At 33.0% G+C, this 11,228-nt stretch overlaps 1 protein-coding gene across 3 annotated transcripts; it reads left to right on the forward strand.

The window, feature by feature from the left end:
• The first annotated feature begins 830 nt into the window (after positions 1-830).
• Positions 831-10,077, forward strand: LOC111443853. 3 transcript variants are annotated; one of them, XR_002710571.1, is made up of 16 exons: positions 831-971; positions 1,209-1,286; positions 1,547-1,596; positions 1,703-1,756; positions 2,189-2,241; positions 2,536-2,608; positions 2,769-2,830; positions 3,291-3,359; positions 3,819-3,924; positions 4,169-4,239; positions 4,629-4,729; positions 5,091-5,186; positions 5,476-5,543; positions 5,822-5,867; positions 6,216-6,347; positions 9,725-10,077. XR_002710571.1 is itself a non-coding variant. In XM_023081682.1 (15 exons), the coding sequence occupies exons 1-15, from the start codon at positions 903-905 to the stop codon at positions 6,294-6,296; spliced, it is 1,077 nt and encodes a 358-aa protein (XP_022937450.1). In that variant the 5' UTR covers positions 831-902; the 3' UTR covers positions 6,297-6,363. The 3 variants fall into 3 exon arrangements, 1 of the variants encoding a protein (XP_022937450.1); XR_002710572.1 differs by lacking the exon at positions 9,725-10,077 and adding an exon at positions 6,455-6,697; XM_023081682.1 differs by lacking the exon at positions 9,725-10,077 and having other exon boundaries at positions 6,216-6,363.
• Positions 10,078-11,228: the final 1,151 nt, after the last annotated feature.

Raw genomic sequence — 11,228 nt, forward strand, 5'->3', positions numbered from 1 at the left:
ATAGACATTAATAATTTTTTGTTAAACGGTTTCTATAAAGCAAAGAGCATTAATGCTAATTTTAAATTTTATGGGTATTTTTAAATTTTTTTTTAATTGGAGGATATTAATAAAACTTTTTCTACGTTTAATGGTATTTTTGAAACAAAAAATATTAACGATTAACACCCAAAACTAATGGTAAGAGTACTTTTTATATTTTTTTAAAAAAATTTAAGTATATTATTAAAACATTTAAAAGTTTAGGGGTATTTTTGTAATATATATATTTTTTCAAAATTCATATAAGATTTTAAAAACCAAATTGTTTGATAACTATTTTTATTTTAGAAAAAATAAGTTTTGAAAGATAAAGATACGATGGATTCCACTTGAAAACAGTGAAAATAGTTTATTTTAGAAAAATTAATTTATTTTTTAAGTTTAATAAATATTCCTTCAATTTTAAAATAGTTTTTATATACATTAATTTATTTTTCAAAACTATTTTAAAATTAAGATAAACATATCATAACTAATTTTAAAAACTATTTATGAAAGCTTTTAAAACTAATTAGTTATAATAACTAATTATTGTGGTTCAAAATAGTTTTACCATTCATAACTAATTTATGGATTTCATAAATAGTTTTTATTTTAAAATTCTGAACAAAACACGATGAAAATTAAATTTTTAAGTTTAATAAATATTCCTTCAATTTGTCTCATATTATTTTAAATTTTTAAAATTTTAAATTTTTAAATTGGATGATCACACGTACGAACGAACGAGGTTCCCTCGTCATCGGCTCCATTTCCATATAAAAAGTGACGACCTGCCAAATTTCCTTTCGTCCCGCCTCTTTTTCATTCTCCATCGTTCTTCAATTCATCAATCTTCCCGCCGGATTCTCTCTACGACTATGTCTTCCTCACTTCAGTCCCCTTTTCCGGCCGTCAGAACCGTCACCATATCGTACTTAGAGCTACAAGTAAGTCAATCTGAGCCATTGTTTGGGAATCGAGAAAGTTCAGACTGATTCACCGAACTTCATTTTTCTCGAATCATTTTGATTTATTCTTGCCTGTTCGTTGCCATTTTTAGTCGCAGTTTTGTGTTTGAGTTGTTTGTTTCTTTGTCATGGCGATCCTGCATGATATAAATACTAATTCGTAACGAGTAATTTTCAAATGTTTTTTTACGTGTTGGTGGAATTTGATGAACACAGGATCGGACTGTTGACTTGTCGGCGAAGATTGAAGAAGGATTCGGACCGAAGGGGCTGGGAATTCTATCGGTTTCTGATGTATGTTACACGTACGCACTCATAGATTGTCGATTTCTGTATTTTCTTGTCGTTGACCTTCTTGTTCTTCAATCTGATACTGATGGCGTAAACTATCCATTAATCCTATTTCAACTTTCTTTGACCTTTCGTTTTATTTATCCTAAATATTCTGCTACTTTTTAGTCATTAGAAATACGTGATTTCGAGATGTAATTGATCATACACGGTTTCTACGAATATTTTCGGAGTTTTATCTTGGGATGGGTCTCAAATCGCAGGTCCCTGGATTTCCCTCCTTGCGGCAGGACCTTCTACGTCTTTCATCGAGGTATAATTTGATCAATGGAACTGCTAGCTATCTCTGATCGCTTTAAGATTTTGAGTAATTCACCTAATACTTAATGCATTCGTTGGTGAAATTTCTGCCTTCTAAGATTAGCTAGGTTACCAGAAGATGCGAAGAAGGAGCTGGAAGACCCGGATAGTAGGTACTTCTCATGATGCTTCTGAAGCCACCCATCTCTGAAATTATCAGTTGCTTGTTTATTATCAATCATTTTGATGTGCTTTGAAGTTTAATCCACTTAATGGCATGGGTATGATTATTAAGAAATTTACGCATCCTATAAAGTCCTTAAATGTCAAGTGATTTTAGCGAATCTCTAAATATATAAAATGCGTTGTAACCTATGTCACATTTTAGATAGCAGTGCATTGTTATATTTTTGTGCTCAGGAATCTGAAATTTTTGGGTCCTTTATTTATAAAACTCATGCAGGTGATATCTTCTTTCCGGGGGTGCTATCTTGTTTTACTTTGTAATGAATGCAATTAGTTTTGTTTTTAAGACAATTTGTTGAGACATAGCCTCAAGGTTGGGTTTAATTTGCAGTGACCTGTTTCTCTTCATGTTCATCTAGGTATAATTTTGGATGGAGCCATGGGAAAGAGAAACTTGAATCCGGGAAGCCTGGTATACGATTTTTATATGTTACGCTGTTTAAATAAGCAACTAGAGTAATTATGGTTCATTTTTATGCTGTTTAGTCATGGGAGACCTTAAATCTGCACTGAAGCTGTTGGTAATAAAGAAGAACATTGCCAAGATTGCATTATGTGATTATTGGTAGTTTTTGTGTAGATTAAAAGCATTTGTGGTTTATGCTAGAAAATATGAACCTTCAGTTCTGTTTCAGCGTACCTTTCCATTTGGATTTTAGCTGAGGCTGGGTAAAATCTATCTCTAATATGTATTTCGACTGTGCAGATTTGCTGAAAGGCTCATTCTATGCCAATCCAATATTGGATAGCCCAACAACGGATGCATCTTTAATTCAAAGGTAGTAGTAGCTTCACTAGTTCAGCTGCTAATTCCTGCATGTCACTTTTCTTGCCTTGACTCTTAGTCTATGTTCCTTCATTTATGTTCTTTTCAATTTTTTCTAAGTAAAAATGAATCATATTTATTGGTATGTTATCATTCACCATCTACTTTTTCAGGTATCCATCATACTGTGGTTCAAATATTTGGCCTACTAAAGAACTCCCAGAACTTGAATTAGGTATACACTAGATGAATTATGTGATTTTATTTGCTACATAATTGAGACTTATTGTTCTCCAACGTGAATCCATTTAATTTGTTGCTTGACTCTGCCTCCATGCCACTTATAGATTACAAATAATCGTAGAAGAGGATTTTCAGAATATGCTGTTGATTTCATGCATTGTGAATACTTCTTTTTTAACTTTCAATTCGTCAGAAACTGTCTCTTATGTTTGCAACTTTACTAAAACCTTTGAGGTATTTTATTCATGTTGTTTTATTTCTGGAAATTGCTGCTTTATCCACTTGTTTCTATACGTATGTTTCTCTCTCTTGTTTTCTTTTCTTTTCTGTTTTAATCCACAGGTAGAAACTTCTGATTGTTCTAAATTTTCATCATCTTGATTACTTGTATACGTTATGTTGAGATACTTTGGATTCTTTTTTATTAATGAGATTTGATAATTGGTTTGCAGCCTTCAAAGCTCTTGGAAAGCTGATTCTTGATGTTGGTTTGATGTTGGCATATCATTGCGACCAATATGGTAAGTTTTCTCCTCTTGAAAACTGTAACAGCCCAAGTCCACCGCTAGCAGATATTATCTTCTTTGAGTTTTCCTTTTGGGCTTCCCCTCAAGGTTTTAGAATGCATTTGCTAGGGAGAGGTTTCCACACCCTTATAAAGAATGTTTTGTTCTCCTCCCCCACCAACGTAGGATCTCACGAAAACTTAGCTTGAATGAAGAAACTATTCAATTGAATGCTGGTGGTGTTGTTTTCTAAAGCATAATTTTGCATGGTCCAGTTAACCGTTATTATTGTTCTATGATGAACAATTGGTTCCTTAAAAGTGAAGAGGCTTCTTGATTAACCAGATGGAAAATCCTGATGGAACTTTCGTTCATTTTTTTTTATAGAAAATATATGCTCCATTATGCTTATAATATGCTACTCCTTTTGTATTTAGTTATGGTGCTGTCAGTTTCTGATTTGTTTATGGACAGCTGCTAAAATGATGAAACTGCATGAGGATGAAACCCTTGAAAAGATACTTCTCAACTCCCGGTGTCATAAAGGGCGTTTGCTTTATTATTTTCCAGCAAACCAGAGGTTATATACCTATCAATGTTGCAATTTACCATTGCTAATTATTTCAAGCTGTTTTTTAAGATCCTTGTCTCTGAAGATGTAAATCTCAAATTTTCTTGGTAAAAGAAAACTAATTTTATACATCTGGGATTAACTGCATGTAAATATTGGGATTGAGAACATGGTCATGGTGGTAATCTTGCCCAACTGAGGTAAAATTAATTTTTACTTGGGAATTGCTTACCTTTTAAAGTACGACTTGCAGCACTTCTGATGAAGATAATGATAATCTATCCTCTTGGTGTGGATGGCATACAGATCATGGTTCACTAACAGGTAGTTGGTTTTTGTTCTTATCTTATGTTTATCATCCACCCACCCATCCCACCCTTTGAAAACCTTCTAATTATACTGTGAGATCCCACTCTAACTAGGAACGAAACATTCCTTATAAGGGTGTGAAAACCTCTCCCTAAAAGACGTGTTTTAAAACCATGAGGCTGACGACGATACGTAACACGCCAAAGTGGACAATATCTGCTAGCAATGAGCTTAGACTGAGGTACATTTTATGTACCAGAAAAAATAACAAAAACATCAAGGAAGAAATTCTCAATAAGTTGTAAAACGACACATCAGGATAGAAAAAAGATGCGATGATGGTTCGAACTTTATGATTGTTGTCATTTTTGTTTATGTCTAAATTTCTTCAGTTTAATTTGCAGGTCTAACCTGTGCAATGTTTACAAGAGATGGTGGGGAGATACCTTGCCCTGATAGTGCTGCTGGCCTTTATGTTAGGACAAGAGCTGATGAAATTGTTAAAGTAGGCTATTGTTCTCTGCCGTTTTCATTCACATATTCACCGGTCACAGTCAAGTGCGATTGTGACATTAAGCACTAAAGAGGCTAGTTCAAATACATAGGAGCCTAAAATGTTCATTTTTGCAGAAAACCCGACCCAACCAGGTCCTCTTTGGCTGAGGAGAAAACTGACCCGACCCGACCTGATGCAAACTGTTATTATTATTTTTAAGTATATCTAGCTACTGTAGGGAAGAGTATAAACGGATTTACTTAACAGCATAGGCATGATTTTTTTTTTTTTTTTTTTAATAACTAAGAAACCATCTGAACTTTTCTCTTATTTTAATCATTTTATAATGTTTCCTCATTATTATTCATAGGTTTATTATGGAGAAAATGAAATCGCATATCAGATTGGCGAAACTACAGAGATTTTGTCCAGTGGCTATTTGTGTGCAACACCACATTGTGTTCGGGTATTTTCCTCTTGGCCATTTATTCTTTTAGCCTATGGATGGATGAGCTTTTACATCATAAGATACTTGTTTATTTGTTTATATATTGATTCGTTTTCCAAATACTTAGCGTAGAACACGGTTCTTGTATTTAATGGTTTTGGTTCTTTCTTATTTGTTTGTTATACAATGATTTGTGTGGGGCATATTGTGTTTAATGGTTTTGGTTCTTTCTTTTTTTAATTTTTGACAAGCTATTTACTAATAATATGAATAAATTTTGATGATTTGTTGTTCTGATTTTCGTTAGGCACCTAAAGGGAAGGAAGCTTTTAATCTTGAACGCTCCACATTTGCACTTTTCATGCAACCCGATTGGTATGTTCTTACTCGAGTCGAGAATGAAGTTAATCTCATGTTAAAATCTTTAACTTTCCTAATTTTCTCTAGTAATTGTTAAAATCTGAGGAGGGTTAAATTTTTATGAGTCGTAATTATAAGGGCCATGTACCTAATAAAAAATTTAGAAAGAACGAGTTCTATGAATTATCGTAGTAACTAAATATAGTGAGGTCAAACAGTTGTTTCGTGAGAATAGTTGAGATGTGCAACTCATATATATCCAATTTTTTCGATTCATTTTCTTTGTTTTTCAGGGATCAAAAGCTCAATTTTCCAGACGAGGATCATATTCATAAAGAGGTATTTTGTTCGAACCTAATCACAATTATGAAGTTGTTTTCGGGTCAAAAGAAGGTTGAAAGCTCTACTTAATCAATCATATTTGTATAAGGTAGCTCAAGATAAGTCATCTATGTGACATTGTGGGGCTGGCTTTAGACTTCATCAATCATTGCACATTTTTAATTTAATATATATTTAAGAAACCTAAAATACTTGTTTCTTAAATCAGTGGATGATAAATAGTTTGGTAGAATTTGAAGAGGGAATATATCGAGTTATCTAATGGTTGTCTCGTTAAAAGAGTCGACCATCTTTTCGAGTTCGTGTGGACAACTTTATTTAATATTCTTTATCACTTTCTTGCAGATCATTCCCTCAAATTGTGCTTTGACATTCGGAGAGTACTCCGAGAAATTGCTCGACAAATATTACCATAGCAAATCATAGATAGGAGCTTCAAATCTTGTGTGACCCTTTTCAACCGCTGGTATTCTAAAGGTACCCATACATTTAATTTTGGTTGAATTTTATAATATTAGAAAAATATATATTACAGCACGTTTTTTATTTTTAATATATAATAATAAAGGAAACTCCCTTTCAAGATTTGTAGGCTGCTGATAATTGACGACACCATGAGAAATATAAATCTTTTTTTTATTCTTTTAGAAAGAAAAAAGGAATATAAATCTGTTTGTTGAGAGGAAAAGGGCAAATCATATTGAACTCCCAACCTAATCCGTTAGCCGCCAAGCGTATAAAGGACAAAAGCCTTTAATTTTTGTGGTTTAAAATATAGGACACTTCTGTCTTCTTCTAGAATGCTCAACGACAGCTTATTTCCTTTTTCTTTTCCTCTTTAATGTCCATAATATTATGAATTTGTTAACTTATTATGTTTAATTAGGATATATATAATTATGTATTTAAATATATCTGTGAGATTTTATATCGGTTAGGGAGAACGAGACGTGCTTTACCAGGATGTGGAAACCTCTTTCTAGCCTATGTGTTTTAAAAACTTGGAGGGAAAGTCTAAAGATGACAATATTTGCTAGCGGTGGGTTTGAGCTGTTACAAATGGTATTAGAACTAGACATTGGATGATGTGCCAGTAAGGAGGCTGAGCCTCGAAGGGGGTGGACACGGTTAGAGAAGGGAACGAGTGTCAGTGAGAATGTTGGACCATGAAGGAGGTGGATTTTGGGGGTCTCACATTGATTGGAGAAGGGAACGAGTGTCAGTGAGGATGTTGGACTATGAAGGGGTGGATTTTGGGGAGTCCGACATCGATTGGAGAAGGGAACGACTGTCAGTGAGGACGTTGGATTATGAAGGGGTGGATTTTGCGGGGTCCCACATCAATTGGAGAAGGGAACGAGTGTTAGTGAGGACGTTGGACTATGAAGAGGGTGGATTGTGAGATCCCACATCGGTTAGAGAAGAAAATAAAATATTCTTTATAAGAATGTATAAATCTCTCTTTGGCCGTCGCATTTTAAAAATCTTGAAGTAAAGCTGGAAAGGAAAAATTCTAAAGAGAATAATGTTTACTTAGAATTGCCCCCTCTTTTTTTTATTTAATAAAACAAATAATTGTTGTGTTTTTGGGGTGAGATGTGAGAATGTCTTAAATAATTAATGATTTCTTGAAAATCCCATCTCTCATGATTATAATAATCATTTAGTTAATTAAAGTGGTAATTGTTGTTGTTGAGGGGGTGGATGATATCTTAATGTGGGCCCTAGAAAATTAAGGATTAGCCTTGATGTTGACGGTGGAGGGTGGTAACTTTGACTAGCCAGTCATATCATCCCCCCCTGCCCCTTGCAGCTTTTGCAGCTTTGAGCTGGGAGGGAATTTCCACCATCCCATTGGAATTTTGTGGGGGCTGCCTTCTAAGTTCCTTTAATCTACCACACAAATGCCACCCCAAGTTGCCCAATTGTTTCATGTTAGAATCTTTTTCCTTTTCCTTTTTTAAAATTAGGATCTAAATGTAAAAAACCATCTTTTTAATTTTTTTTTTCCTTTTTCTTTTGTCTTTTAAATTTGTTGGATGAAAGTCTCCTAATCTAAGAAATAATCATGAGTTTATAATCAAATAATACTATCTTGATATGAGACCTTTTGGAAAGCCCAAATTAAAGCCATGAGAGCTTATGTTCAAAGTGGACAATATCATACCATCATGGAGAGTCGTGTTCATCTAACATGGTATCAAAGAAATGCCTTAAACTTAGTCATGCCAATAGAATCCTCAAATGTCGAACAAAAGTATTGTAAAAAATGATTAAGAGGAGACGTACTTTGTTCAAGGAGAGGTGTTGGTTGAAAGTCCCACATTGGTTAATTTAGGAAATGATCATAGGTTTATAATCAATGCTCAAAGTGGACATATCATACCATTGTGGAGAGGGATTAATAGGTTTTTAAAAATAGGTATTACTTATAAAACGCCTAGATTTTATATTATTTTATGCAGGGGGTAAACCTAAAGAAAAAGATTAAAATTTCATCTCAGGTATCTTATTCTAAATTTTTTACAACATATTTTTATTCTTGGCTTCCACCTACCGTAATTGCCTATTTTGAAAATTTATTTTTTCTATTTATTTATAAATTTTGTGACTTTTCACATGTTGTAAAGTCAAATTATTAGTTAATAAGGTCAGTTAAAGTATATATAATCCATTTTAAATACTCCAAAGTTTCAGATTATTGTTATTTCAAATATATAATAACTAAGCAACTTTTTGTTAAGTCCAAGGGTCATCTCCCTGGCTATTTAAAAAAATTGAAAAAAGAAAAAAAAGGGTCATCTCCCCATTTTTGTTGAATTTTAAAAAGAATTAAATAAATAGATTAATTAAATAATAGGATAAATAAATAAATACCTTTAATTAGTGGAGAGAGGCTGTATCAATAAAACATTAAATTAATAATTCTATCAATTCAGATTCTACTTGACAAACTTCAGTTCATACGTATCAATTCAGATTCTATTTATTTATAATATCTCTTTAAATTAATTAATTTAAACTTTCATTTTTAAATTGAAAGTGTTGGACTAACACGACTTTTCATAATTGTATGATGTTATCCACTTTCAGCATAAGCTTTCATAGGTTTTGCTCTGAATTTCCCAAAATGCTTTATACAAATGAAGATATGTATTCTTTAATTATAAATGATTATTCCATAAGTTATCTAATGTGATTATAAACCCAAGATCATTTTCTAAATTAGCCAATCTGAGACTTTTATCATCCAACACCTCCTCTCGAACAAAGTACGCTTCTCCTTAATTGAGCTTCGACTCCTTTGGAGTTGTAGTCATTTTTTACTATGCCTTCGAGGAGACTTGATTCCTTTTCCTTCGACATTTTAGGATTTACCAATCCATTGACACAACTAAGTTTAAGACACGACTCTGATATCATGTTAAGAATGAGAAATAGAAATAGAATTAGAATTGAAGATATATATTTTCTCATTGATATTCATCAGCTTTAAATAGGATACAAGTTAACAACTAATACCTTATAAATTAAATCATAAAAAAAGAATACTAAGATATAATATGTAAGATATATTTCATAAATAATATATACTCCAAATATTATATATCGTTTTTTTTATTTAAGTAAATTGATATTGTTACAAAAATTTTAAATAATATAATTATTAATTTATAATTTTTGTTGATTACGAACAACAATATTTAAATAGAGCACACGGGTAAGGGGACGGTTGTTTTTGACGACTCTTGCCTTTATGACCCCATGCTGATTCGACCCATTTCCCAGGGGATAAGCTTAATATTTTACCGACGACGAAGCTTTTTATTATTTTTTATTTTTCCCTCTTGCAGTTATGGCGGCACTCACAAGCCGACAGTGGCCGAAATTCCACGTGGGTTTAATAAAGTCAAGTGCCACGTAGGACGATAGCGAAAGGCTTCTAACATGGGGCCCACGCTCTACGTTACCTTCCTACATGGTTCCTCTCCTTTTATTCCTTTTGACCACACTTTTTGTTTCTCCTTTTGACCAAAATACCCCTTTCCTTTCTATCCATTAGAAAATATTTTTCTTTTTTATTTTTTATATTAAATTAGGGATTTTTTAAAAAAAACATTTTTCATGTTTGAGGACTTAGAAATTAGCATAAGACTCTTGATATTGACGTTAATTAAAGAAGTGATATTATAAGAATTTAAAATAATATCTCCTTAATATTGTGTCAAATCAATCATTAAAATAAAAAATTTAATTGTTTATTATAATTCAACGGGTTAAAACATTACACTTCGACAAAAAAAATTTAATGAATGAAAATTTGTAATAGTTCAAGCTCACTGTTAGTAGATATTGTTCACTTTAGCTCGTTACATACTTCGTTAGTCTCGTGATTTTAAAACGTGTTTATTAGGGGAATACATGAGTTTAAGTGGCTCTGAAAGTAATTAATGAAAAAATAACTATTTTAAAATATTTTTAAAAAATTAGAATAAATATTTAAAAAAATTATGATAAATTGTGTGGCTAAAGAGTTTATAATTATTGACCTTTTGCAAATTACAACCATATTAACTATAACCATTATTTTATTTAAAAAAATAATAATAATAAAGAGAAAACAATGAATCAAATGGAAGGGCAATAATGTCAATTGGTGAATATTTTTTTGTCCACAAGCTGACATCACAATCTGGGGACTATTTTAAGTAAAGGAAGAAAAAAAGGCCTTAAAATGAATTACGAGTGGCGACAGCGTAAACTTCGGGGCTTATGTCCTCTATAAATACACGCCATTTCCTCGACCTCCATTCCCCAATTCCGTCCTTCTTCACAATTCCTTCTTCTCTTCTTCCTCCGGCCACCGGTGTTTCCTCTCATGTCCACCGCACTCTCTTCTCAGTCAGCGCAACTCCGCCTCAGAACCTGCCGGAAAATCAGTTTTCGAAAGCGGTGCTTGCGGATGATCAAGCAACAGAAAACCAGATTCTATATCCTTGGCCGTTGCATCTCCATGCTTCTATGTTGGCAAGATCGCGATATTCATGATTAAATCTCCTAATTCCACCGTCGATTGTTGTTTTCCGCCTCCGAACGCGACGATCAACGCTCTGTTTGGTTCGCAAGAGCCTCCGATCGGAATTTAACTCCGATTCTTGACGAATTGGAGTGGAGAAATGTTTAATCGGAGTTTCGATTTGATTTCGCACCAAATGTTAAAACGCAGCGCTATGATTCGTCCGCTTCGAGCAGATTTCTCTTGAATCGGCAGGGGAGAGACAAATTGAAGGCAAGCAAAACTAAATCGAGTTTTCTCTTCGAATTTGATTTGTTTTTTCCTTCTGATTTTACTGTGAT

Source organism: Cucurbita moschata, unplaced genomic scaffold (assembly GCF_002738365.1).
Source record: "Cucurbita moschata cultivar Rifu unplaced genomic scaffold, Cmos_1.0 Cmo_Scf00006, whole genome shotgun sequence".
NCBI classification, from domain to species: Eukaryota; Viridiplantae; Streptophyta; class Magnoliopsida; order Cucurbitales; family Cucurbitaceae; genus Cucurbita; species Cucurbita moschata.